This window comes from Cyprinus carpio, chromosome A5 (assembly GCF_018340385.1).
Source record: "Cyprinus carpio isolate SPL01 chromosome A5, ASM1834038v1, whole genome shotgun sequence".
In the NCBI taxonomy this organism is placed as follows: Eukaryota; Metazoa; Chordata; class Actinopteri; order Cypriniformes; family Cyprinidae; genus Cyprinus; species Cyprinus carpio.
Window position 1 is genome coordinate 13,964,406 of NC_056576.1, and position 22,234 is coordinate 13,986,639.

Genomic DNA, 22,234 nt, shown 5'->3' on the forward strand with positions numbered 1-22,234 from the left:
CTGAGGGTATCAGGTATTGGAAGCGACTTCCACTGTAGTTATTGTTCTAAATAACCAAAACATAACAATTACTTATCTCTTACCTCATAGAGGAGTAAAATATGCATGTATTAGCTCAAATTCATCCAGAAAAGAATTAATCTTCCTTGTTTTAATGTTGGTAGAGTATGTTCTTTCGTTTAGTTTTATTAAACCCAGGGGGTCTTCTGTATTATTTATTTATTATTATTTTTAAGTATTAGAAAATGACCATAATAATTTTGTTAAATATTTGAATTTAAAATGAATAGTCAAAATAAAGCTTTTTTTTTTTTGGAATATAGTGTTTAAAACCACCATGATTTTTTTTTTTTTTTTTTTTTTTTTTTTTGGTCTACAGCACAAACAAATGCCGCCAAACACATTCTCACATACTGAAGTCTATTATTAGTGTGTATAGGGTGAGCCCTGAGCCTGGGATGGTGGTTTGTAACTCATTCTCTCTGTACATTGAGGCTGGTTCCTAATTTATCCCTTCAGACTCTCCCCCTAAACCAGCATCCTGTCCCCTCTGTGACCCTTCCTCTTCCTCCCTTCTCTCTTCCTTTCTTGCGTTACTCTGTCAGTCACTGGGGAGAGGCGCTGATGCTGACAGGGAACAGAATGTGTTCAGGACTTTATGTCTGTACTTTTTTTTAGTCAACACATTGGACAAGCTACTTTTATGATCTGGTTATGCTGAATCATGATATTGTGCAGTGGTAGAATTTGCTGGATGCATTTACAGATCTCATAATGCTGTATGACTGAACAAAACAGAGTGGTCGTATATTAGTTCTAAATGTTGTCACGCACACAGACATTTCATTGTCCATCAGGGAGAAGAAACACAGCTTGGGATTTTAAGTGTTTTGTTCCAAATGTAAATATCCTGTATATTCTCAGCCCCTCTCTTTCACTGTCTGTTTATTTCTTGCAGTCTCTGTTAACTGTATTTATTTTGGAGATTTGGAGATATCACAACATTATTTTAATAATTTCTTTAGATATTATTTTTTAGCACCGAGACTGCAGTCATTTGATTATTTTTAGGTTGTTTTTTTATGTCAAAGTGCAAACACATTCAAATAATGTTTGATGAATTTAGAAATTAATACTTTGAATTTCCATATGTGGGGAGAGTCTGTTTTTTATGCATACCAAAAAGTTTATGTAGTGCTATCATTTTTTTTATTTTATATTTTAAAATTCGTACTTCACTACATTCCGTTTGTTTTTATACATTCAGTAAGCTTCTTTGGCTCACTAAATTGAGTTGCCATTTTCAAAGTATGCTGTGTGTATATATTGTTTATGTTATGAGTGTTTAGCAGGGATTCTCATGACCTGAGAATACTGCTCTTTCTCAGCCCAAATAATGTGTACATGTGTCATTCTGTATTCTTCAGATTTAATGTATTTATTGTGAAAATCTGTAATTCTCTGGAGGAGTCTTGCAGTTATAATCACAGGTAACCAACACTGTACTCAATTCTTATAGAAAACTATATGTTCTCTTAATTGTCTTTAACTATAACTTTGAGTAGTATTATCTTAGTATAATTAATTTGTACAAATACTTTAATCACTTAGAACATCATTTATTTAAGATTAAAATTCAGTGGTCTTATTGCAAGCACAAGAAAGAAATGACATGAGGGTGAATTATTTATTTATTTATTTTTCACTTCCTTTTAGATGTGTTTCATTTACATTTACATTTAATCATTTAGCAGTGTTTCTGGTTCATTTTATTTAAGAGTGACATCACTGAGAAAACATCATGGCAGCTAATGATAAATTATTATATAAATTATTTTTACACTGTAATTCTTTAGTGTGATCTTATATAAAATGAGAAATAACAGGATGGTTATGGAATAATACATAATTAATGTCGCATGGTGGGTTTAATGTGAAATTGATGAGTTTTGTTTTTCTGATCATTTTTCAGATGGACAGGCCACCACATCTTTAGAATGACCCAGAGACAAATGAACCGGTGCTATCCAGAGTGATCCCAAATTTTGAAGCTTCACAAAAAAAAAAAAAAAAAAAAACTTCACAACAAGACTCACAGTGAGGTCAGTGTTCAGAGGCCCAGATTCCAGTATGGCCAGTACAGTAAGCTTACTCCATAAGCCTTAACACAAAATCATAATGCTTTAAAGCTAGTTTTAGTTTTTCAAATAAACACAAAAGTGAGACCTGGGCAGGGTCACAAAACCCATAATGCAAGATCTGAGCTCATTCTGTTCAGAATTTCTGGAGACCTATTAGAACCTAATTAGAATAAACCTGAGACCAGATAAGCATGTGAACATACAACAACCAGATAAAACCAAACCAAACACAAATTAAACACTTAATAGTAAACCTAAACAAAGTAAATTCAAATTCCTAAAAGACAGGACATTGAAGTACTTGTCCACTGTGACCAGCAGAAAACTGAGAACGACCTTATGAATGAACAGAATCCGCAAGGACAGTCTAGCAATATAAATGAGCTTAGCCAAAGGAAATAAAGCTAGCCGCAAGATAAAAGCTTGTACAAACTAAACAAATCAAAGCAGCACTGCACTGTCTGTCAAAAATCCTTTTGAAACATTCTTTGAGTAAATTAAAAAGGTTTCTAAGGATACAATTTGCCAAACTGAAAGAAATGCAGCACAGTAATTGTATTGGCCTTGTTGTGAGTTGTGCATGTAATCCTTTCACCTGAAAATCTGTCCTTCAGATCAGAGTAGTGAATAAGTGAATAAAAGACAGAGCTAGTCCATCAGATAGTCCGTCAAAATCACCTCTTTTTAACATTTGTGAACAATGTTAACGTAAAAAAAAAAAAAAAAAAAAAAACTTGCATGTTTCTCAGTTAGGACAAAGCAATTTACAGCTGTTGTTCTGAAGTAATCATTGCTAACACGTGGCTAACTGCATGCGACCTTAATCTAAACCAAATCAAGAAAAAAAAAAAAACAACACCTGAAATTATTATTGACTTCAAACATGTCATTGTTTCACTTGTTTTACATTTTCTTGCTTGCTTGCTTGCTTTTTTCTATTCTGCCAGAACAAAGTTTTTTGAGAAAAGGGAAATGTTTCCATGACAGAGGATGATTATGGATTTCAGGAAGTGCAGATCAGATATCACACTCACTGTGACAACTGGACACATTAACACACCAGAAAAAAAAAAAAAACACGACACACATTTTGAACATGCTTTAATATTCATCCTCTTCACTCTTAAAGATAAAGGTGCTTCAAAAGGTTCTTCACAACACAACCCTACCAAAACCTTTGTTGCAACATTGTTTTCTGTATAGTTATCAAAGTTTTATTGAAGAAATAGTTTACAGACACTTGCATTGACAGCCACTAAGAAACTCAAAAGCAGTAGGAGAAACAGTATGTTCTGTCCCTTCAGTTGTTTGGATGAAAATCACATGTACGGATTTGTAAACAAACACACGCTTCTGTGTAATGTCATCCGTAATTGGCTAAATTTTGGTTATCTTAGCCCCGCTCATTTGAGACATCATTATCTGCCTTGTTATGAAATTGTTAGAACACATCTGCCCGTGACCTCTGAGGGGTCTCTCGCTGGGTCGTCTCCATGGTGACTAGAGAGCTGAGTGAATGGGGAACCTCTGACTTTTCTCAATTTCCTGTATTTTAAGAAGCTTATCTGGTTTCACACTCTGGGTAAAAGTTTGATAGAGGACACAATTCATAGATGCAGAACCCAGAACTCTTGTGAGACCAGTGACCAGCACTCATTTAGCAGGAATGCAGGAAATTTACATTAGAAAGAAGAGAGAGATGCATGTTCATTCACTGTGAAAGATTATGAAACATTACTACAGCACATATTAACACTACACAATAAACACTGCTGTAGCACATCTGTCTTTAATTTTCCAGGTTTTTAGGCGTGTGTGTAATGCTGGAGCTCTTCCTCCTGGGTGTGTTTTCCGTCTTGTCTCTCTCTCTTTCTCACTTTGGTGTTCACACAAAGTTGCTGGCCAGATGCATTTAAAATGAACGCAGTATCCGTCTCTAAGTATCCATCTCCACCCTCCTTTTCCCAGTGGACAAATGTGGACGTAAAAATATTTTAGCAAATCCTACTTCTGGTTGGCTGTTTACTCCCTTATATACTTACACACACAGACAATTGTCTCCACTTCCAAAATGGAAAAGTCTGCTGGGGGCTAAGCAAGCTTTCTTTGGCTCGGTTGTCAGCGTGAAATGTGTGCCAGGGGTTTAGGGACACCTCGGAGAGACTGAAGACTTCACTAAATTTGCTCTGGAAACTGAAAGGTATGTTGGGCTGCAGAGTGTTGTGGTCATTTTGTTCTGGAATTTTGAACATAATTTTTTTCCCCCAAGATGTTTTCTTTTTTTTTTTAAGTTAACGTAACTCCTTAAGACCCCATGTGTAAAACTAGAGGCATATAATTTCAGCAATAAAGCCTTAAAGCAATATGATGTCAGTGCAGTCTAAAGCGTTGTTCTTATTACATTGTCATGCTTGTTATTCCTTTTCTTTTCTGCAACGTATTAGAAATTAGAAAGCCAGATTGCAGATCATTTTACTCACATATGCACTTCCAGTCAGTTAGCATGACACTAGACAGAATTGTGAGTTTAAATGTAATTTTTACAAGAGAGCGGAATCACTTTGGGTAGTTTTGGACTTTGTTGAAAAGCTATAGGACATGTAATATGAGATGTGACCCGAACATGAGGGAACTAGTTTAGATAGTTTCAGTGGTTATATGCATCTGAAAAATGCTTTACTTTTTTATTTATTATATTAGATAACTACAAGCTTTTCCAATTACTTAATTAAACTGAAACGGTGTGTTAACTTGACAGGTATAGCATTCTGATTAAGAACATGTGCAACATTTGAAATTTGACTGGGATTATTTTCAACAGCTGTGGGCATTATTTAGGGCTCAGAGTATGTAATGTTAATCTCCATGAATGAATTACCATGACAGTTAGATTTGAATGATGAGAAACTTTTTCCTGTAGTATAGCACTGCAGGCAGAGTAAGCAGATTCAACATATTAAACTTGGTCTCACTTTAGTTTAGTATGGGGTAGAATTAAGGGGTTTAAAATATGGTCACGCAGAACAAGGCATTAATATGTGCTTTATAAGTACTAATAAACAGCCAATATGCTAGTAAATACAAGAATTGTTCCCTAAAGTGTTTCGTAAAACTTAAGGTTTGCCAGATATTTCCAATATTTTATTTAGATTTAATAAGCCTTAACATAACTATCCTTTAAATAAAAGCTTAAAACTTCCAAATATGTTGCCAGTTACTTGAGGATTTCATCTTATGATACTTAGTCTGATCGTGATATTTTGTTTGAAAACAAACAGGTCTGTTTCAGGACCTGTGTGGTTTTGCTGTCCAATTATGCATACCTGAGCTCATTGGAAAAATATAAAAAGAATGCCTTGACTACTACTTTGTGTTATGTATACTATTGGGGAGCAGGACTGAATCTCGTTTGTGCGCCCCCCAAACACCACAACTGATTTCCCAGCCAATCCAAAATCTTCATGTGCCCCTCGCCTATGTTAACAGTAACCAGATGTATTGTGCGCAGCCTACTGAGAGCTATAAAACACATCTGTGCTGGACCCAAACTCACCAGAGCTATGGTTACACGCACACGCACACACACTCGCTTTCTCACATTTCTCTCCCACACTCACAGATTCTCTTTCTCACACTGACCAGATGTAGAGGAGAGGATGCTGCAATATCAGTCCCAGTGGACTGTAGATGATCAGTATGCGATGGGATTTTGTTATGTAGCTCGTAACAGACAGAAACTGTGGGACAAATGCTTTAAATAGGATTCAAAGTGTCCATGGAGGGTTTGAACATTTTAATAGATAGTCTCAGACACTTTTTAAGCTTACTAGAGAAGTTTTTTCTCACTTTTATTTAGTCATTTTTTTTTATTTATTCTGGCAACCTGTGAAATTCAGCCTGCGATTTTATTTTATTTTTTTTTCTTCATTGCTTTTGGGCAAAACTATCAGGAGTTTCACAATCTTGTATTTTTTCTATTTGAGGGATCAAGAGATAGATGATTTTGCATTTTATCCCAAGGCTACAATAACGTTTCATCATTTCTGCTTCACATAAGAACTTGCATTATCACTGCATAAAGCTCTTTCTGTTTTGTTTTTTTCATTCCAGAACTTCAGAACTCCTGTTCCTGAATTATCCTGCATAATCAACAGTGACGCCATGGAAACAGAATCCACCTATAACTTGACTGGACCCAGTGTGTCTTTGTTACACCATAATATGACAGTTCATAATATGAACTCATGTGACTACATATCTACCTCCACCTCTCAGTACCAGAAGAAAGTGATCCCCACTATCTACAGCCTCATTTTCCTACTAGGTTTTCTTGGGAACATGCTGGTGGTGTGTGTGTTGTATCACAGTTCAGGCCGAAGGACTGTAGCCAACACGTATCTGATGAATCTAGCCATGTCAGACTTACTGTTTCTGAGCTCTTTGCCATTCTGGGCTGTGTACTATTCACTGGATTACAACTGGGTTTTTGGGAAGGTTATGTGTAAGCTATGTGGAGGTCTGGTAACGATAAACGTCTACGCTAGTATATTTTTTATCACCTGTATGAGTGTTGATCGATATCACGCCATCGTCTACCCACTTCACTCTCAGATCAGTAGGAGCATAAATCAGGCCAGACTGGTTAGTGGCATCATTTGGGTCGTGGCGGCTTTGACAACGTTGCCAACAGTTGTGTTCCGTGACATACACATTATTTCCAGTAACAATGTTACGGCTTGTGTAATTTATTTCCCCAGTTACTACTGGCAAACCGGGTTAACTCTTGCAAAGAACACCCTCGGATTCTTCCTGCCATTTGTCATCATTGCAACCTGCTACAGCCGAATCGCCGTGCACCTTCTGGCCACCCCAAACTACTTGGAGCAAGACTATACCCGACTGGTCCATGTGTTGCGTATGGTGGTCGCCGTAGTGTTGGTGTTTTTCTTTTGCTGGTTTCCTTTCCATGTGCTGGCGTTCCTCGGAGCTCTGGGAGAGCTGGGTGTGGAGTGGGAATGCTGGGTGCTTCAGGCGATCCACAAACTCCTGCCGTTCTTCATCTGCCTCGGCTTTTCCAACTCTGCCATAAACCCTTTCCTGTACTGTTTTGTGGGAAATCACTTCCGAGAGAACCTGTGGCAGTTTTACGGGGGTATGTTGACGCAGAAAAGAGATTCTATCAGCACAAGACTGTCTTCCTTCTCAAGGAAACTAAGTGACCTCAAAGAAACCGTGCCTATGGAGATTTTTGAGCAGCAGAACACCCCGTAGTGGAATCTGGTGAAGCTATAAACTTTTCTTTTTACTATTATTACAACTGCAGAGGACACCATGTCAATGTCAGTCAAGTGCTTTTCCATGGACTGCCACTTGTTTAGGATGATCAGTTCAGATGTTGTTGTTGGTTGCTATAATTGTGGTGGTTTCACTGTGTCTTTCACTGTGCCTTATTTCAAATTACGCAGTGGTTGTGATTAGCACCAACATTTGCTTACATACCAATGTGTAGAAATATAGCCCATATAATATTCTTTGACCAGACTTTATCCAGGATGTAGAATTTGCTGATTTTTCTGCACAAATCGTACATAATAATAATAAAAAAAATAAAAAAAAAATAAAAGGAAGAAAGAAAGAAAGGTTGAGTACAGCTGTATAGTCTTAATATTTGGATTACTGCTAATATCAGAGCTTTAAACAACACTCAAATGTTAGACAATGTTAAACATGTCTTTCACATTGCTGATACCTGCCAGACAGACTAAAACTCTTTAATATAATAAACACTGTAATATAAAAATTCACAATAATATAACTGTGAGTATGAGTTGTTAAAATTATAAATAATGGTAAAATGAATTTTAATTCTGTTGTAATGGAACATTATCAATAAATGTTGTTTGCAAGTGAACAATTTTACTGTTTTGTTCTGTTATCTGTCTATATATCTATCTATCTATCTATCTATCTATCTATCTATCTATCTATCTATCTATCTATCTATCTATCTATCTATCTATCTATCTATCTATCTATCTATCTATCTATCTATCTATCTATCTATCATCATGTCTGTCTGTTTGTCTGTCTGTCTGTAATCATGATGACTGTCAGCTTAAACTTCGCATTATCATGATTATTAACATTATCATGACAGCCGTTATTTGTTTCATTTTGCTTTGTTCAAGGCCTGCTGTCTCAATAGCCTGTGTTACAGATCTTAAGAGTAGATCCTTGAGCTAGCGTACAATAGAACAGATGTAGATCAATGTCTTTCAAGTCATGTGGGTCATCTAAAACATTATGAACACCAACTGGAGTAATGAACATATTTTTCAACAACAGTTCTTCCAGGAATCTGGAACAACCTGCTTAGAGTCTGGTAGGTTCCTTCTGTCGCTGAGAGTTTCAGCAACATAGTAGCGTAGTGCATATTTTGTCATGTTTTACTAATTAGTTGAGTTTCCAAAGATCCACCATTACCTGTAGGTAGAGTTGCTGCACACATTCTCTGTAATGCATTTCAGGAATCCTGTTGTTGTCTTTGTTATTTAAATCAAACTTTTCATTTGCTCCAGTGATTCAAGTTCTTCCCTAAACCTCCGGACTAAGAAATTCCCAGACATCAATGTTTTCATCTGTTAATTATTATTTTAAATTAATTTTCTCTATAAAGACAAGATAAATATTTTGGACCTTTTCAGTTGATGAAGCATAAAGGGGAGGATATTTTTAGACTGATGAAAAATATTAATAGGTAAAAGAGAAGCCAGTTTGGTTGTTGAATAATAGTTAAGAATCTAGTCTGTTGATGCAAAGGTTTCAGGTTCAGATCATAATAAAGATTTACTGAGATAACCGTGATCTGAAGCACCATGATCTGAGTTGAGTGTGTGAGATAAGAGAGACAAACAAAATGTGCAGAGCAGTGGATCTCCAGGACCGGAGTTGAGAACCACTGCACTAGAGCATCATGAAAAATATCCACTTTTTTTGTCCTTGTAAATATTCCAAAAATTAACTAAATATATTGATTATGAAAGTAAATTATAAAAATTATTAATGCATTTATTCCATTCCAGCCAACACACAATGCAAACTGTACGTCTGTGCAAATAGATGAATTTTGTTCTTGTGACAGTCTCTAAAACTTGAGATCAGAGGGTCTTTGCTACACCCCATTTGTCTCACTTTGTCATTGTTTCAACAGCAGAACAGAACACAGTGTTCCTGAACACTCATAATGTAAGCTGGACTGCAGAAAATGACCATGCACACACACAAATATGAACATAGACATTATTATCTTACATCAAGGAAACAAATTCAAAATTGTGTGAAGGTGAGTTATGTTTAGTTGTTTTGTGTGTCTTCTGTTGTTGAGGTTGGGGGGTGGGGGGGGGTAGGTATGCATGAGAGGTGTGTGTAATGCGTGTGTCTGTGTGTTCATAGTGGTTGCAGTCTGGCGAGTTATAAATCACTTTCACACACTAAACTGCACAGATTTCCACACACAGGTAAGAACCTCTATTGCTTTATAGAGCATAGATGCTATAGCAGAGAAATGCACTTTCCATTTTGTAAATGTCCTCCTCATGGACATAGTGAAACTATATGAGCTATGTCTAAAACCAACCTGAAATGCTCCTTGTGAAAATGGTTGCATACATGAGAGATCCTTGCTGATAAAACCCTTAAGGTCTGGGTGTTGCTCATCTTTGTGTTCAAGTTTTTGTGTGGTTTTGGATTATGTAGGGTTTTTTCTCTAACTGTGATCAATGACATTTTAACAAAACAAGAAATGAAGATGATTTCACTATTCTGGGAAGTGAAGAGGACATCCTTCCACTATATTAGAGACTTACCCGATACTTGTGTGATGTTATGCTTTTTGATCCTGGAATGTTTCAGGAGGAGGACATGGCTTTTATGAATGTACTAGCTAATTTTGTGAAAGACAAAACTGCAAATGTCATCACTAATATACTTCTGATAACAGATCACTCTAAATTGTAATGTAGACACATGCATTTTCTGTAAAGCTGCTTTGAAAAAATGTGTATTGTGAAAAGCTCTATACAAATAAATTTGAATTTGACTTAATATAGTCAAACACTGACATTTGAAGTGCAGTACTATTTAATCATAAATCGGCCAAATTTTGTCTTGTTTTAAATCTAATAATGTCAGCAGATTTGAAGGAGTGTTAGGTTTAGGGACAAAGTAAATATAATTATCTTACTTGTGTACCTTGGTACACGCAGGTGTAATGGAACTTCAGTTTTCATCTGTCTGTCCAAATATACGTGAGACAACTAATTGTTTACTGTGCATCACCACTGTCTTTCGGAGCATGCAAACAATGCAGAGGTCATAGGCATTAATTTTGATATTGCACAAATCATACCCGCTACGATTTCAGTCTTGCTGAAGCATTTCCATGACATTTAGTAAGACAAATTATTGTTTTAGTATGACTGAAATCACACTCTTACAATGCATGTAAGTGCATTATTCATAGAAACAGCAAAGTATCTGTAAACAGAACAAATCCTTTCAGACTCCTGGCACTAAAATTTAAACAGAATTTCCCAATTTCCCAAGCAAAATATATAGCTCCATGTCACTATGATATCATAGAATTAACGCTATCGTACATAATAAAGCATATGCAAGAGAACACCTAAGCATTCCACAAACACAGCACATATCAACAAACACACACACACACACACACACACACACACACACACACACACACACACACACACACACACACACACACACACACACACACACACACACACACACACACACACACAAGATCTTACAGTTCACCCATCACTCTTGTGTTTGTGTTGTTGTGTTTTGTGACCTGTTCTTCCTCTTTGCCATTGTCCTGAATGTCTTCCAGCTCGTTTATTTTTAGCTATTTACGTCTTCACCACTTAAGTGCCAAAGGACTAATAGATCCCAACACAATGAAATTACTATGTCAAGTACAATTCCAAACAGTGCATGAAGACAATGCAGAGAGAGAAAAAACAAACAAACTTCACAACACATTTTACTGTGTGACAGCACTGGAATTTCTGTTCTAGATGGCACACTAGATAACACACACATACTGAGAAAAAAATGTGGCTTAGCTGCATTTTTGTGCAGTATGTGCATGCATCTTTGGGGAGTACAGGAGCCTGTTTGTGCCAATCTAATCCTGTTCTGAGATTAGATCAAATCTTTAATAATGTTGACGATCTGGCTTCAAAAACTGAGCACATCAAGCAATATACTGTGGTATAGATAACAGAAGAAGAGATAGAAAAACTGAAGCGGATTTCAAATTTCATGTATTTCTAATGTAGGCCTGACTGAAGAAGAGGATCTTGCCATGTCCAGTGGTACAAACACACACACACACACACATAAAATATACATTTGTGAACAAAATAGACTCTAACTGATAATTTTATATGATTGTAGATGTTAACAGGCAGGCTGTATTACAAGCACTAAAAGTTCAAACCCATTTGAAACAAGATGGAAGCTGGATCAACAGATCTCAAGATGTTCAGGACACACAGTCATTAAGTAAAAGCACGGTAAATGCAGGTTTTCGCTGTCATCTGCTGGCTGAGAGTGGTAGCATCAACTAACCAAAGGTCTTTCTCATGTTTGCTTGAACAGTAAAATTGATCAGTGTGAACATCGCTGTCTCTCTCACTCTCACTTTATTCTGTTTACTCTCCACAGGAAGCCAGTAAAGCTAGTAAAGCCTAAGAATGTGTCATCATCTGAGGGCAGTTCACTTTATTCTGTTTACTCTCCACAGGAAGCCAGTAAAGCTAGTAAAGCCTAAGAATGTGTCATCATCCTCCTCAAAACCCTTATCTTTTGTCAGCCTTAAGGAAGTTTGAGTGAGAGCTATTCTTATTTCCCTTGTGTGTGATTCCTGTATTCAATGGTTCTGAATTCATATTTTTTTTCCATTTAATAACTTCAGCCTTCTGTTCTTCCTTAGGCACCTGAACTCAGCAGAAAACACTCCGGTCAGGACTGGGTCCAATCTGACCAAAAGGTTTGGTACATCTTTCTATACTTGATAGAGGCTTTTATTCCTAAATTTCCTTAAAGCCAAGTTAGAACAGCTGAAGCAGAAATCCTTAAATGTTCACTCTCATTAATTTCTAACAATACTGAACTGCTATATCAACATTTAATATTTCATATTACATAGGACAAATTCTGTTTACTCTCCACAGGAAGCCAGTAAAGCTAGTAAAGCCTAAGAATGTGTCATCATCTGAGCCACATGTAGAGGATGAAGTGGAGACATCCAGAGTCAAACCCGCAGAGCAACAATTGAAGACACCTGCATATGTTCCTGTAAAGGACATAGTGGAAAAACCTATAGAAAAACCTGTAGAGGAACCATTGAAGACACATGCAGACACTCCTAAAACAGATGTAATGGAGAAACCTAGTCAAACCTGTAGAGGAACCATTGAAGACACATGTAACACCCCTAAAACAGATGTAGTGGAGAAACCTAGTCAAAACTGTAGAGGAACCATTGAAGACACATGTAACACCCCTAAAACAGATGTAGTGGAGAAACCTAGTCAAAACTGTAGAGGAATCATTGAAAACACCTACAGATGTTCCTGTAGAGAACATAGTAGTGAAACCTGCAGAAGAATCACTGAAGACAGATACTGAGACTTCTGTAGAAGAAACAGGGAAGACACTGGTAGATGGAGCTTCAACAGATCAAATACAATCCAGTGGAGCGCTGCAGGAGACAACTCTACATGAGAACCAAGCAAAGCCTACAGAGAATAAAGAAGACAATACAGAACAAGTCACAATAGCACAATCCCCTGTAGTAGAGGCTCCACTCAAACCCAGACAAGTAGAAAACCAGCCTACAAGTGATCATGGGGAACTTTCACTAGTATCTGCTCTGGAAACTCCAATTACAGAGCCATCAACTAGAGCAACTACAGAACTGACCGAAGAACCCCCTGTGGCAGCCCTGGAAGAGCACAATAGACTGAACTGTGAAGCTGAATTGAAGTAAGTCATTTATAAGACACCTTCATTGAGATATGATGTCTGTGGACTTTGTTTGAGTAGGTGTTATAATATTTTGCTTTAATTAATTTCTAAAGCAATATCATAAAAAATCGGTGATTAAAAAATCTGCAAAATATTAACACTGTGAGTTTATTAGCATAAATCAGTTCTTATGTAAAAACACAGAAACATCAACACTGTAATCTGTCTGTCTTACTAAATACCTGCATTTATTTTTACAATAAAGTGGTAACACTTTACAATAAGGTTCGTTAGTTAACAGTAGTTAACTGTATTAGTTAACATGAACTAAGCATGAACGATACTTCTACAGCATTTATTGATCTTAGTTAATGTTAATTTCAACATTTACTAATACATTATTAAAATCAAATATTGCACTTGTTACATTAGTTAATGCAATGTGAACTAACATGAACAAACAATAAATAAATGTATTTTCATTAACTAACATTAATAAAGATTAATAAATACTGTAACAAACGTATTGTTCATTGTTAGTTCATGTTAGCTAATACATTAACTAATGTTAACAAATGACACCTTATTGTAAAGTGTTACCAATAAAGTTAACAGGTAATAGAATTTAAGACAGTTTCATTCTTCATAAGATGGGTGTGTATCTGTGTATGTCTCCCTTTGCAGTGTGAAAGATAAAACCATGTGTTCCTTCTGCAAGCTGCCCTTAGATGAAAATGGGAAAATCTCCATCAACATTCCTGCCATTTGCTGCCACCCAGATTGTTTCAAGGTTTACATTTATTTTTAGTTGTCTTCCTCTGTACTCAGGTTCAGAAGTCAGTGTCTCATCTATCCCCCAAACAATTTTCATCAGAGTCTTGTCTGTACTGTATTTCCATCTGGTTTTAAGGTTTTTGGTGATCCAATCACAGGTGGTCAGTACAGGTGTAAACAAAGTTAAAAACGTTTTGTGATGGGATCATTGAAACCTACAGAAGCCCTGAGGCATTTATTACTATTAAGTTTTTCCCTTTTTTTCTCTCTCTTGATCGCAGCTTAAAGGGATACTAGGGAAAATTTTGTAATTTGTCCACCCTCAGTTCATTTCAAACCTGTATGAATTCCTTTCTTCTGTTGAGCACAAAAGAAGATATGCTGAAGAATGTTGTTAACCAAACCAGTTGATATTGACTTTCATAGATTGGAAAAATAAATAGTATGGAAGTTAGAATGAAATAAATGTTTAATCATATTTAATCATTGCTGATTTTTTCAGAGACAGGTTCTGTTGTAATCTAAATATTTTGTTTGCATATTTAACCTTTTTAAATGGTATAGAGAAAAATCTCAGAAAGACACAGCAGATGAAAACAATAGCCTATGCTTGGAAACAAGTCCCAAGATGAAATTTTAAACTACACTTGCCAATGGCAGTGAATTTGTTTTTTAAATGTTTTACGGCCTTGAAACTTCATTTTTTCATTGTGAATTAAGATGTGCTGCAGTGTGATCAGTAAGGCTCTCTCTTTCTCTGTTTTAGTGTAACGGTTGCTGGAGTCCTCTTGGTGATCTCTCTTCATCTTTGTACTACTATGCTGGGAAAATCCTCTGTGAGAAATGCTTTGATCAAATCTGCAGCTCTGATGACTCACCCCACAGCAACCTACTCCACTGCAACATATCACCATGACAACTAAGCACATCTCAGAGTCTACTACTCAGTTTTAACTAATTGAACAAAATTATTTATCAGTAGAAGAACTGCTGTCATCGGTTTATTGCACATATAGGCCTATTCATCTCCATTTTTCTGTAAATTATTATATAGTTATTTCTCTCTTTCTGATCAATATATTTCTTGTTGCCTTCTAACAATTCATAATTTAAACTATATTTTTAAAAACTGTCCTATAAGCTTGAGTTATCCTGTTTAAATGTCTGTAGCTGTGAGAAGAATTGACAACACTGATGGTCAGCTTTCATTAAGGGAAAGTAAAGTTTAATGCATGAATTTCAATAAGGTTAACACACAATTTTATGTAAACTCACTTCAGTCTGAATTCTGCACAAGTTTTATTAATCATTTACAGTTATCCAACTTACTGTAGAAATAATATTTCGTTTTCTGAAATGAGCCAGGAAGTTAACAATAAAAACAAACAAAAAACTTTAGTTCCTTTGATCGAGCACCATCATTGATCAGGTTCAGCATATTGCCAAAGTTAGTCAAAATATACAACAAATACACCCACAAACATAAAATCACACACAGGAGGTGACACGGACACTAAAAATGTCTGTAAATACTGAATGCAAATAGACACAAAGAAAGCTGCTCACTACAGCGCTGTTTCTCTGTGTGTCCCGCAGAATAAAAACCCACATCTGACTGAGGAAACAACAACACACTCAAACTCTCTCAAAAAGATGGAATGTGTGAGAGAGAGATGAGAGAGGCTAAAATCCTGGCGAACTGCAAGGCATTAATAAGACCATGAAGCACACTGAATACAATCATTAAAAAATCAAGAGCAATATAGTAATGTGTGTATGGCAAAGAAGCTAAATTCCACTCCTCCAGAGATCTACAGTACAGCAGTTTGTGGTTTTACATGTAGTGCTTTAAAGAATTTTTTTTTTTTTTTTTTTTTTTTGGTCAATCTTCCTTAGTGTAGTTTGTACTAATTTGTCTCATGAAACCAGTAGCTTGTGTGTGTTTGTGCTCTGTATGATAGAACTCTGCAGGGGCTTCATGGAGCTCTTTTGTGTGTCCTCTCCGGCCACAGTGATGACCACTGAAACTGCTGCCACTGGCAACAGGAAAGTGGGCCTAGCAATACCGAATCTAGCAACGGATTCCCTTTCTTCCGAGAAACCTTAGAACGGCGTAGTTGTAGGTGGTGGCAACCACATAAATGAACTAGAAAAAAGAAGGAAGAAACAACAGATCTGATGTGTTCCTCTGCAAAAGGTTTTTTAAACAGGAGAAATTTGAGTTCTTGTGACATTAATATTTATATCCCTTTGAGACTCACTATAAACATCAATTCATTTCCAACAATAGCACATTATTATTTATTTACAATCTTGTCCATAGCAGTGTATAATTTAGAGGAACAACCCCCCCTCCCTTGATCAACTGAGGCTTAAGTTCTACAGTATAGTATAGTTGAAAATTTCAGGACTGGATTCTTTAAAAAGGTTGTGTACGTTTTTAATGCAGTTATTATTTCCTACCATCTGGCTCCTAGCACAAGCACATTTTCAAAAAAAAAAAAAGAAAATTAATAATAATAATAATCAAAGAAAGAAATGTGATTAAGTATACTGTTACATATATATATACTTCTCAGAATTACAACCAAAAAGTGAAGTTCAGTGTAAATCTATTTAAGTTATCATTTGTTTGTTTGCAGATGGCACATTTCTAATGCAATAAAATTGAGATATTATTAAGTATAGCTTATGTGTCCAAATACTTTTGGGGGCTGCGGTAAGTGCTATTTCCTACTTATTTACAGATTTAAGTGTTTGTATTAATCTCATTGTGCTCCTCAGTATGACAAAGAGGCTCTGGTTGCTTCTAGTGGCTGTCTTTAGATAAAGCCTGAGAAATGACTGCTGCCAAATACATGGGAAAAGGGAGTAGAGACGCTGGGGATCTGTCAGTAGCAGAGAGGTCAGTTACTGATTGTAAACAACATTCCCCTGCTGTACTTCCGTTATTAACTTCATGCTGTTTGACAGCTCTGCACTCTGACCTCAAAGAATTCAGTGCAAATAAAATCCCAGTGAATTTCAAAGTTTGTCAATAAGCGTATAAATCTATATAAATGAATGTGTAAATATAATAAATAAAGATTGCTGAGGTGCATTTACTAATTATTGATTGATGCTTTCCAGAACACAATGCAATGAGCCTCTTGAAGAAGGTCACTATAACCTTGCACAAAATCTTCCACAACTAAAAATGACTTTTAAAGTTCACATGTGTAAAATATTAGATCACTAACCAGGGCAAGAAGGGTGATTCCTGCTCCAGCAAATGCACAGATATAAAGGTCATAGGTCACGTAGAACTGGAAACATAAAAAAGGGATATAAGTGATATGATTTCTTGAAACTCTAAGTGTTTGTGTGTGTGTGTGTCCAGGATTATAAACATCTAACCTCTGGTGTTTTGCAGATGTTTGCCAGTGTGTTTCCACAAACAATCCCTGGCACAGCATTCCAGGGAAGAAACCCTATATAGAACAACAGACATAATGATTGCGAACACACACACACATGCATATGTACAGAAATGCAGATGCAGACGTACCATACATCCGTGCATCCATACAGACTCTTGCTTGCTGGTTGAACAAGGTAGTTTCCGACAGAATGTTGACTTTGTGACAGGAGCTTTCCATATTAATGAAGAAGAGCACAGGAATGGCCGTGAAGCCAAAGACAATTAGCCAGATCACAGCGAGCACGTACGTCAGGATTATAAACTGGACAAGAGAAACAGCTCATCAGATCATTGCAATATAACAGGCATGGACATGTAAGAAAGTCAGTAAAACTTGATTTAAATGTCTTAACAGTGTTTTAACTGCTTTACAGAAGACATATTCATTCATGATCATAAATGTTCACATACATATATAGATATGGATGGAGATACAAAAAAATAAAAATGACTTTACAAAATAGCTGACTAAACCAACTGCTCACAGGTTATCTGGGAGTTTAGGTACAACCAAGCAAGTTGCTGTCAGATGATCCGAATGATCTAGCTGGAGTATATTTCAGAATTCCCACACTTTGCGAACTATGATTTTCCCTGACAAAATCATTTTATAGAGATCACATTTACAGAGAGTCATTTCATGCTGAAAAAGCATATTGTCTACTGAACTTCCTATAGCTTTTCCATGACTTTTTAAGGTTTTAATATTTTTAAATAATTATTATCCGGAATGCGGAATCCCTGACAATTTTCAAACGACAGCTGAAAACTCAAAAAAATTTCAAAGTTATTTCTCTTTATTTATTCCTTCCCTTTACAGGTTGTACTTATTTGAACAATGTCTAAAACTTGGTATTACAAGCACTTCCTGTGTCTGTTTGCCTCTTTAAGAAGAATCGCTTTATGTATCCCCCGATTGTACTGTAAGTCACTTTGGATAAAAGCATCTGCAAAATGACTAAATGTAAATGTAAATGTAAATTATCAATTAATGTTATATTTTTTGAAATGTATTAATATTATAATAATGGCTATACAACTTTAACAATGGCTTTAAATAATGGCTTATAATTATTATATTAATATTATGTTTTTTTTTTTAGGTCTTTAAATATGGCTTTAAATAATGGCTTTCAAAATCCCTCTCTCTCTCTCTCTCTCTCTCTCTCTCTCTCACACACACACACACACACACACACACACACACACACACAGACTCACAGTGAGGCTTAGGCAGCGCCCAAACTTTGTGCTCCTGAATTCTCCAAAAGTCTGCTTTACTGCACTGGTGGTGTAAAAACCTTCAGCCAAGAGCAACAATCCATAGAGGAAAAAGAAGGAGGCCAGACCGTAGATCACATACTGGAAATATTTTATACTGAAACACAAAATATAGAGTAAATAGCACATCCAAACACAAACCATTTGTCTCATAAGACAAGTTAGAACAAACTATGCCAAAGAACACTGATTAATGAAAAAAGCAATTCTGTGCTCACATTAAGTACTGTGTAAAGTCAATAACTCACAAGTCTGCCAGCACAATGAAATCTTGGACGTCTCTTGCGAAGTAGAGCTCTATGAATGTGCGTGTGTGAGTGAGCGCCTCATGCCCTCCCCCACAGAAGAGCGCCACGCCAGTGTAGCAGAGCAGGGTGGCCAGCAGGCTGGTGTAGGGCACGGCGCCCAGGCAGCGGATGCAGCAGTCATAGCAACCTGTAGGTGAGTAATATATCAACACACCAACTGCACATGCAGCACACACAATACACACACACATTTATACACACACACACACACACACACACTACTACTACTACTACTAATACACAAGTCTACTCATAATCAACTATAAAATTAGACAGATAACCTCTAAATGAGTATGCAAACTTAAAGTAAACACCTCTAATGAGAGTTTAAGAGTTAGCTGGCCTACAGTTAGTCAAGGAGACACTCAAAAACAGATGCACACACATGCTATGTGCTCTATTAGTAAATGTTTCTGAAACTCTCTCTCTCTCTCTCCCACACACACACACACACACACACACACACACACACACACACACACACACACACACAAAAGAATAAAATAAAATATGAGGAAGCAGAAGATATGACTATGCACTATATGCACCAAGCTATTTAACAGGAAAAACAAGTGCATCAATAAAAGGCTAAAAACAGTTCTTTTTTTAAATGAAGCAACCAAAAGAAGCCAAACAAACAATAAGCCCAAGAAGGCTCAGCTATGGAGATCTGCAGTCTTCAGCCTGTGAGAGTAGATGATGCATCTCAGGTCACCTAGCGCTTTACACAACCACGGCTGTTTCACTGGAAACATCGACACTGCTGAGTTGAACCCACACCAGGAGAGAACCGTGCAGATGCTTGTCCACTCACTCCAGAGAGATCTCTGTCCTCTGTTGCTGTGATGTCTAAATTGAGGGAGGTAATTTCTCTTTCTTTCTTCAAATACACTCCACTGTCCACCTCAATGAAGAAAAAACACATCGCTTAAGCTGCTCCTCTCCATCCCTTGCTTCTTTCTCTCCCTCAGGCTCTCTCTCTCCTGAGTAGCCTGGTGTCAGGGTGAGATTTGGGGTGTGTGCGTGCGTTTTCATGTGTGTTTGAGGTTTTGTGGTCAGAAAAAGAAGCACTTGTGACAGTGATAATGGCTTTTGTTTTAACAACAAAAACTATCATTGTGAACAAACAAAATACACACACACTCACAGGCCTCAGCAGTGGAGTACGTCATTGTGTTTCCACACATAGTGGCAGAGACAGACACATACTGACACCACTGGGGTTACGATTGGGGTCATGGCAGGTCATCCAATCTTTTGCACTCTTTTTAAACTGTTTTCTTCTCAAGAAGTGTCAAAACAGTCCAGCACTCAGAATAATCTGATTACTATATGAAAAACACACATTTTCATTACACCTTCTGTTTGAGAAAGTCGAAATGCTTTTGGGTCCATCCATCCATTTATCTACCCATTCATTCTCCGAACCGTTTATTCTCTGTAGGGTCACAGGTGCTTTGGTGTCTTAAACTTCAAATAAATTTTTCAATTACTTTGTCAAAGGGAGAGTTCACCCAAAAATGAACATTGTGTCATCATTTACTCACACTCATGTTGTTACAAATCTGCATGACCTTTTTTCTTCGGTGGTAAAACACAAAAGTAAAAAATACTCTGAAAAATGTTTTTTTGTCTGTACAATGAAATTCAGTATGGTCCAGTGTTGTTTGGACACAAGTGTTCCTTTGTGTTTTACAGAAAAAAAAAGAAATGTATACCGTTCTGAAACAACATGAGGGTGGAAAATGTCCGAATTTTCATTTTTGTGTGAACTGTCACACATTTGAAAATCACACATTTGCTGTTCAAACAGAAGATGTGATTCTGCAGAAGGCTGATAAGCTCTTATCCAAAAAAAAAAAAAAAAAGAGAAAACCCTACTAAATAATTCAGTGCATACATACATTTGAATCCTTTAAGCAAATACATTAAATATTTTCCCATATTAGACTGGCACTGGCCCATACGGGAGTCCCCCTCCGAGAAGGGTATATTTGACCTAACGACCTGGTGTGACCTCTCTGTCTGGAGTCTCCTGAGGTTACTGGTCTTCTCATCCACACCTCTGAGGCATCGTAGCAACTGTCTTAGCCAATCAAAATCAGAGCCAGCTGGTTAATCAAACAAAACAACCTTTTTAATTAGTAAGGATCCATTAAATGTATCGCCGTCATAAATGCAGGAGTGATGGTTCTAAGCTTCTGACCAACCAGAAGGTATCTAAAACACTTCTTCCAAAAAAAAAAAGATTCATTAAAATTCTTGTATACATTTGTCTGTACAACCTACTGTATCTAACATGCAAATCACAGACACACCAATTAATTAAAATTCTGTCCATAAGTATAAGCAAAATTATGGAATAATGAACATCATAGCAGTGGTTAAATAGGTTCAGGTGAGTTCAGGTAAACTTACCCATGTGAGTATGTGTGTGTGTATCACGCTCTGTCTCTCTGATGTACCGTGTAGATTAATCTCCCTCGATGCTTTTATGAATCTAACTCACGCTTTTGTCCCTGGAACAATAAACAAACCCTTCTGCTCTCTCTCACAAACATACACACACACACTGGGGCAGATCTTAAAGATGCAGCACCCTCTTTCACTGCCATGATAAATAAAGAGTAAGTGTGTTTGTGTGTGTCTCAGTGCAATGAACCCTAAATCTTCACATGCACATGCATGATAAAAATTAGCACATTGGCCAAAAAGTTAACTATTACTGTACTAACACTAGTAGCGCTTACTTCTGGGCTGAGTTTTTGTACATAAACATTCTTATACACAATCCTTTGACTTCTAGTGTTTCTACATAAAGCATGTTAAAAATTCTTCAACTGTTAGACTTGTAGTGTTTATAAATACTATGAATACTACAAGTCCAACAAAAACATTCTGCATGAAATGAAAAAACTTTTTCTTTACAATGAAAAAGTTCATTTTAATACCATTTTTACAAATTAGTTTTTTGTCAGATTTACTGTAGCACACTTCTGGGTACAAATTTTTCTCCAAACCATAGTTGAACTGGCACACACACACACACACACACACACACACACACACACACACACACACACACACACACACACACACACACATACACACACACACACACACACACTCATTCTTGTACAGTTATCTTTGTGAGGACATTCACTGACACAATGCAATCCCTAGCCCCTTACCTTAACCATCACATCTAAGGA

At 36.6% G+C, this 22,234-nt stretch overlaps 3 protein-coding genes and 1 long non-coding RNA gene across 5 annotated transcripts; 3 read left to right on the plus strand and 1 right to left on the minus strand.

The window, feature by feature from the left end:
• The first annotated feature begins 3,975 nt into the window (after positions 1-3,975).
• On the plus strand, positions 3,976-8,052 carry LOC109090312 (type-2 angiotensin II receptor-like). Its single transcript, XM_019104105.2, has 2 exons — positions 3,976-4,341; positions 6,252-8,052. The coding sequence occupies exon 2, from the start codon at positions 6,303-6,305 to the stop codon at positions 7,410-7,412; it is 1,110 nt and encodes a 369-aa protein (XP_018959650.1). The 5' UTR covers positions 3,976-4,341; positions 6,252-6,302; the 3' UTR covers positions 7,413-8,052.
• Positions 8,053-9,555: 1,503 nt separating this feature from the next.
• Positions 9,556-11,941, plus strand: LOC109090311. The gene is made up of 3 exons (XR_002017907.2): positions 9,556-9,658; positions 11,507-11,542; positions 11,625-11,941. It is a non-coding gene; the product is annotated as an uncharacterized LOC109090311 (long non-coding RNA).
• A 61-nt stretch (positions 11,942-12,002) lies between these two features.
• Positions 12,003-15,468, plus strand: LOC109089988 (zinc finger protein 185-like). The gene is made up of 6 exons (XM_042757383.1): positions 12,003-12,058; positions 12,163-12,219; positions 12,404-12,608; positions 12,751-13,217; positions 13,884-13,989; positions 14,740-15,468. The coding sequence occupies exons 1-6, from the start codon at positions 12,003-12,005 to the stop codon at positions 14,887-14,889; spliced, it is 1,041 nt and encodes a 346-aa protein (XP_042613317.1). The 3' UTR covers positions 14,890-15,468.
• LOC109084155 (myelin proteolipid protein-like) lies at positions 15,172-21,596 on the minus strand. 2 transcript variants are annotated; one of them, XM_042754146.1, is made up of 7 exons: positions 21,441-21,596; positions 18,963-19,149; positions 18,655-18,811; positions 17,521-17,695; positions 17,370-17,443; positions 17,213-17,278; positions 15,172-16,119 (listed from the first exon to the last, which is right to left on the minus strand). In XM_042754146.1, the coding sequence occupies exons 1-7, from the start codon at positions 21,442-21,444 to the stop codon at positions 16,045-16,047; spliced, it is 738 nt and encodes a 245-aa protein (XP_042610080.1). In that variant the 5' UTR covers positions 21,445-21,596; the 3' UTR covers positions 15,172-16,044. The 2 variants fall into 2 exon arrangements, with proteins under 2 accessions (XP_042610080.1, XP_042610074.1); XM_042754140.1 differs by lacking the exon at positions 21,441-21,596 and adding an exon at positions 19,738-20,404.
• Positions 21,597-22,234: the final 638 nt, after the last annotated feature.

What these genes read in the sequence shown, in the direction of transcription:
- LOC109090312 (XM_019104105.2), top strand. Translation starts at nt 6,303, where the DNA reads ATGGAAACAGAATCCACCTATAACTTGACTGGACCCAGTGTGTCTTTG.
- LOC109089988 (XM_042757383.1), top strand. Translation starts at nt 12,003, where the DNA reads ATGTGTCATCATCCTCCTCAAAACCCTTATCTTTTGTCAGCCTTAAGG. An exon ending in GGGTCCAATCTGACCAAAAG is followed by an intron (nt 12,220 to 12,403) that starts GTTTGGTACATC and finishes TACTCTCCACAG; the next exon opens with GAAGCCAGTAAAGCTAGTAA. An exon ending in CAGACACTCCTAAAACAGAT is followed by an intron (nt 12,609 to 12,750) that starts GTAATGGAGAAA and finishes AAACAGATGTAG; the next exon opens with TGGAGAAACCTAGTCAAAAC.
- LOC109084155 (XM_042754140.1), bottom strand. Translation starts at nt 19,777, where the DNA reads ATGTTTCCAGTGAAACAGCCGTGGTTGTGTAAAGCGCTAG. An exon ending in TTCATTGTGCTGGCAGACTT is followed by an intron (nt 18,812 to 18,962) that starts GTGAGTTATTGA and finishes TTTGTGTTTCAG; the next exon opens with TATAAAATATTTCCAGTATG. An exon ending in GAATCACCCTTCTTGCCCTG is followed by an intron (nt 16,120 to 17,212) that starts GTTAGTGATCTA and finishes TCTTTTTTCTAG; the next exon opens with TTCATTTATGTGGTTGCCAC.